The following is a 5,118-nucleotide window of genomic DNA, read 5'->3' on the forward strand; positions in this document are numbered from 1 at the left end:
CGGCGTAAGTGAGGGTTACTTATATGAAGGGTGACAACAACAGCGTGTGAGATGGCGAGTGTTGGCAACTCTACTGTATTGGGGAGAGCGGTGTAGGGGCAGTGTTGGCAACTTTACCGTATTGGGTAGAGTGGTGTCGGGCGAGTGTTGGCAACTTTAATGTATTGGGGAAGTGTGTAGCTTTACTGTATTGGGGAGAGAGGTGTTGGGCGAATGTTGGCAACTCTACTGTAGTTGGGAGAGAGGTGTCGGGCGAGTGTTGACAACTTTACAGTATTGCGGAGGCCGGTGTCAGTGGAAACATCAGCTGTTACCTCTGTTAACAAGAGACTGATAATATACTACAGTGCAGTAGCTCATCTGGGACTAAGTGTGAGATTTTGGGGGCGAAATTAATTATATTTTCGATAATGTTTTATTAACCAAACACCTTATGAAGTTAATTAATATGAGAATTACAATATGGTGAATTGCATACTGTCGTCATTATGGGATAGCAGGCTGACGGCCGAGGGCCAAGAGGTAACTTGACCTCCCTCCTTCCTCAACCACCTGCCATCTCTTCCTGACTATGCACCCAAATTTAGTTTTGTACAGTATCTTAATATGATTCACATTATATTCCTATAATTCAATAGTCAGTAATTTTTGACGAAACCGCTACCACCAGAAGGAGTTGTTCTATTTTGTTCATTTTACCACAGATGTTCATTATACAAATTATATATCATCTTTTCTTTTATTTAATACCTGTACTGTATCCCGTCAACATTACATCACATAACATTTTAAAATTCAGTATGGAGTAAGAAGATGGTGGTGTGAGGAGGGGGAGAGACCCTGGAGGGGGGGGACTGACAACTCACCCCCAAAAGGTTCGTCTCCCACTCCTGCCTCTGTAATAATTTGTGCTTATAAATACCTGTACCCTTCTGTGTACAGTACAATAATTATTTTTATAATGTATCAATACTGTAATGAATCAATAAAAATAAGTGGAAACTTGAGGGGAAAATATTACCTTCTAATTCAATTGCCTTTTAATTTTGATGTCAAATTACTACAGTAATTATATATTAGTTCTATCGTATTTAATATTTTATATTATCAATGGTAAAACATACACCATAAGAAGCTGATCATACAAGAATATACTGTATAATAATGAATACATGGGAACAGGCAAATAATAAATGCTGGCAATGTGGCAAGGCACTGTGTCTCAATGTCTCACATGGTGTGTGTGTGTGTGTGTGTTGGGGGTGTTGGGGTGTGTGTGGGTGGTGTTGGAGGGTGTGTGTGTGGATGGTGTTGGAGGGTGTGTGTGTGGGTGGTGTTGGAGGGTGTGTGTGTTGGGGGTGTTGGAGGGTGTGTGTGTGGATGGTGTTGGAGGGTGTGTGTGTGGATGGTGTTGGAGGGTGTGTGTGTGGATGGTGTTGGAGGGTGTGTGTGGGTGGTGTTGGAAGGTGTGTGTGGGGTGTGTGGGTGGTGTTGGAGGTGTGTGTGTGGGTGGTGTTGGAGGGTGTGTGTGGGTGGTGTTGGAGGGTGTGTGTGTGGGTGGTGTTGGAGGGTGTGTGTGGGTGGTGTTGGAGGGTGTGTGTGGGTGGTGTTGGAGGGTGTGTGTGGGTGGTGTTGGAGGGTGTGTGTGGGTGGTGTTGGAGGGTGTGTGTGGGTGGTGTTGGGTGTGTGGGTGGTGTTGGAGGTGTGTGTGGGTGGTGTTGAAGGCTGTGTGTGGGTGGTGTTGGAGGGTGTGTGTGGGTGGTGTTGGAGGGTGTGTGTGGGTGGTGTTGGAGGGTGTGTGTGGGTGGTGTTGGAGGGTGTGTGTGTGGGTGGTGTTGGAGGGTGTGTGTGGGTGGTGTTGGAGGGTGTGTGTGGGTGGTGTTGGAGGGTGTGTGTGGGTGGTGTTGGAGGGTGTGTGTGGTGTTGGAGGGTGTGTGTGGGTGGTGTTGGAGGGTGTGTGTGTGTGGGTGGTGTGGGTGTGTGTGGGTGGTGTTGGAGGGTGTGGGTGGTGTCGGGTGTGTGTGTTGGTGGTGTCGGGGTGTGTGGGTGGTGTTGGGTGTGTGTGTGGGTGGTGTTGGAGGGTGTGTGTGTGGGTGGTGTTGGATGGTGTGTGTGTGGTGTTGGAGGGTGTGTGTGGGTAGTGTTGGAGGGTGTGTGTGGGTGGTGTTGGATGGTGTGTGTGTGGTGTTGGAGGGTGTGTGTGGGTGGTGTTGGAGGGTGTGTGTGTGTGTGTGGGTGGTGTGGGAGGGTGTGTGTGGGTGTTGGAGGGTGTGTGTGGGTGGTGCCGGGGTGTGGTGGTGTCGGGTTGTGTGGGTGGTGTTGGAGGGTGTGTATGGGTGGTGTTGGAGGGTGTGTGTGGGTGGTGTTGGAGGGTGTGTGTGGGTGGTGTTGGGCGTGTGTGTGTGGGTGTGTTGGAGGGTGTGTGTGGGTGTTGTTGGAGGGTGTGTGTGGGTGGTGTTGGAGGGTGTGTGTGGGTGGTGTTGGAGGGTGTGTGTGGGTGGTGTTGGGGGGTGTGTGTGTGTGGTGTTGGAGGGTGTGTGTGTGGGTGGTGTTGGGGGGTGTCTGTGGGTGGTGTTTGGAGGGTGTGTGGGTGGTTGGGTGTGTAGGTGGTGTTGGAGGGTGTGTGTGTGGGTGATGTTGGAGGGTGTGTGTGTGGGTGATGTTGGAGGGTGTGTGTGTGTGTGGGTGATGTTGGTGTGTGTGGGTGATGTTGGAGGGTGTGTGTGTGGGTGATGTTGGAGGGTTTGTGTGGGTGGTGTTGGAGGGTGTGTGGGTGGTGTTGGGTGTGTGTTGGTGGTGTTGGAGGGGTGTGTGTTGGTGGTGTTGGAGGGGTGTGTTTGGGTGGTGTTGGAGGGTGTGTGGGTGGTGTTGGGTGTGTGTTGGTGGTGTTGGAGGGTGTGTGTGGGTGATGTTGGAGGGTGTGTGTGTATCGGTGATGTTGGAGGGTGTGTGTGTATCGGTGATGTTGGAGGGTGTGTGTGTGTGGTGTTGGAGTGTGTGTGTGGGTGGTGTTGGAGTGTGTGTGTGGGTGGTGTTGGAGGGTGCGTGGGTGGTGATGGAGTCTCTCTCTCTTACACACAAAAAAAGGGAATTCAGACAACAAGCATCCAGGGTTAGGGTCTTGTGTGACAGTGTGGTAGCGAGTTAATATCAGCTGTTGAGGAGCGCTTGCCAACACCAGTCCATGTTACCACTCCTTTCCATTTCATCTCTCTAATCACCCACACCTTTCTGCTTTCTCACTCCACATTTTAAAATGTTATGTAATCTAATATTGAAGGGATACACCTTTGCTCATTTATAGTGTGTTTCCTGACAGCTTTTATTACTGTTGATGGTGTACTCAGGATCATGAATATTCAATATTTTGCCTGTTATTCAGTCTTGAACTCCTCACCCAACTGAAGAAGGTCAGCAACTGTGAAGAAAGTTGTTTCTTTGACAATGTTATCAAACAGCACAGGTTCTAACAACTTGCTAGGTAACAAGTGTTTACCGAGTATACTGTATTGTATATCTTCATGCTCAGACAGGTTAACCAAGTACCGTATTTTATGGCATACAAGATGCACAGCCATACAAGACGCACCCCTATTTTACCAGGGAGTACTGTACAGTATTTAGGAAAAAACTTTTAGTGTGGACTTTCCTCCTGTAGCCATTGTGTTCTTAAAATAATAAATACCAGGGGTAGAAATTCACATACATCTGGCAGCCCGAGGCAACCAAAATATCAGATGGGTGAGTAGATCTTAGAAATTTTATAGGTTTTTAATCACCCAGCAGGCGAATAGCATGTCAGACTCGCAGTGTCTAGAAGCTATCCAGTAGTTTTGAGCAAAAATTTATATTTTTGACAGTCTGCTTTACCACAAGGAAGTGCTTAGTGCCCAGTTTATAAAAAGCATTGCAAGAGCAAACATATGTTGTGCGCGTGAACCCGTGTACTTGGTCGTTGCGCCCTGCTGCTCCCAGGGAGTCAGCGATCTTAGTACAGTACAACAAATAACTCACTACAGTATTGACGTGATGTCTAACTAACACAGACATTATTATTAATAATAATGAGTTGCCAAAGGGGATTGTTTGATATGTGGAAGAATGTTAATCCACCAACAGGCAAAAAAAAAAAACGGGGTGGGGTGGAGAAAGTTAGAGCAGCAGCATCAATATGAACAATCAACAGTACTGTACATTAGATTCATATTAAGGTGACACTTGGAGGAAGAAGCTTGTTGGTATTGGTACAGAAGGGGGCCAGTGTTATGACAGGTTGCAAAAAAAGGCTTGGTAGCTTGGTTGAGAAGTGATTTAGAGTGGCCAGAGTTGGAAGGTATTCACTGCACTGCACATAACTTTGAACTGGCTTAGGATGCAGTGAAGGGTGTACCACTTGCCAAGAAAGTTGACCTACTGCTGCTAGGAATAGACCAATTCTATGAAAAGTTGTCTCAACAGGAGCATGTTGAAGCGGGCTCATGAAATATGTCAGCTACCATTTTTGGTCCCAACACGTGTGGGTGGTACAAGGTGGTTCCCTCATATGCTGCAGGCTTTAGAACATTTACAAGACTTACAAGGCTATTGCAGTTCACATGCAGCAGATACAGAACCCTAATGACCCTGCATACCACAAGGATTCATCCAGAAAAGCTAAGAACTATCTAATGCTTCTAACCACTGCTGATGTAATAAAGTACATCCACCTCCTCCTGGATATCTTGCATTGCCTTGGGCGCCTTTCAGAGCAGTTTGAACACAGACAAACCAATGTTTCTACTATCATGACTGAAATTCAGGCCTCAGTTGACATACTCAACAAATATTTGACAAGCCCAGGACCAAGTCTGAGGAAGATTTTGGAAGGTGACATTACCACATTCCAAGGAGAGAATCTGAGTGATAGAAATAGCACCTTCATGGCTGCAAGGCCTGATATGCTGATATTTCTGATTACAAGTCTAAAGAAAAGATTTATTGACATGGCCAGTACAGTTCTGCATAATTCATGGATTCTGGATTTCAAGCTGCAGCCTGCAGAATACACAGAGAATGAAGGTTTCGGAGACACCGCTGTGGGAGAGCTGGCTCAGACTCTTGAGAAAACACTAAGGGAGG

The 5,118-nt window shown here is 47.1% G+C and overlaps 1 protein-coding gene across 1 annotated transcript in view; it reads left to right on the forward strand.

Moving 5' to 3' along the window:
- Positions 1-4,482, forward strand: part of LOC121869885 (collagen alpha-1(I) chain-like) — a 29,213-nt gene extending 24,731 nt beyond the window's left edge. The window contains exon 4 of the mRNA XM_042371450.1: positions 4,372-4,482. Within this exon, the coding sequence (XP_042227384.1) occupies positions 4,372-4,482 (111 nt within the window). The remainder of the gene's footprint in view (positions 1-4,371) is intronic.
- The last annotated feature ends 636 nt before the right edge of the window (positions 4,483-5,118 follow it).

Source organism: Homarus americanus, unplaced genomic scaffold, assembly GCF_018991925.1.
Source record: "Homarus americanus isolate GMGI-L3 unplaced genomic scaffold, GMGI_Hamer_2.0 scaffold14467, whole genome shotgun sequence".
In the NCBI taxonomy this organism is placed as follows: domain Eukaryota; kingdom Metazoa; phylum Arthropoda; class Malacostraca; order Decapoda; family Nephropidae; genus Homarus; species Homarus americanus.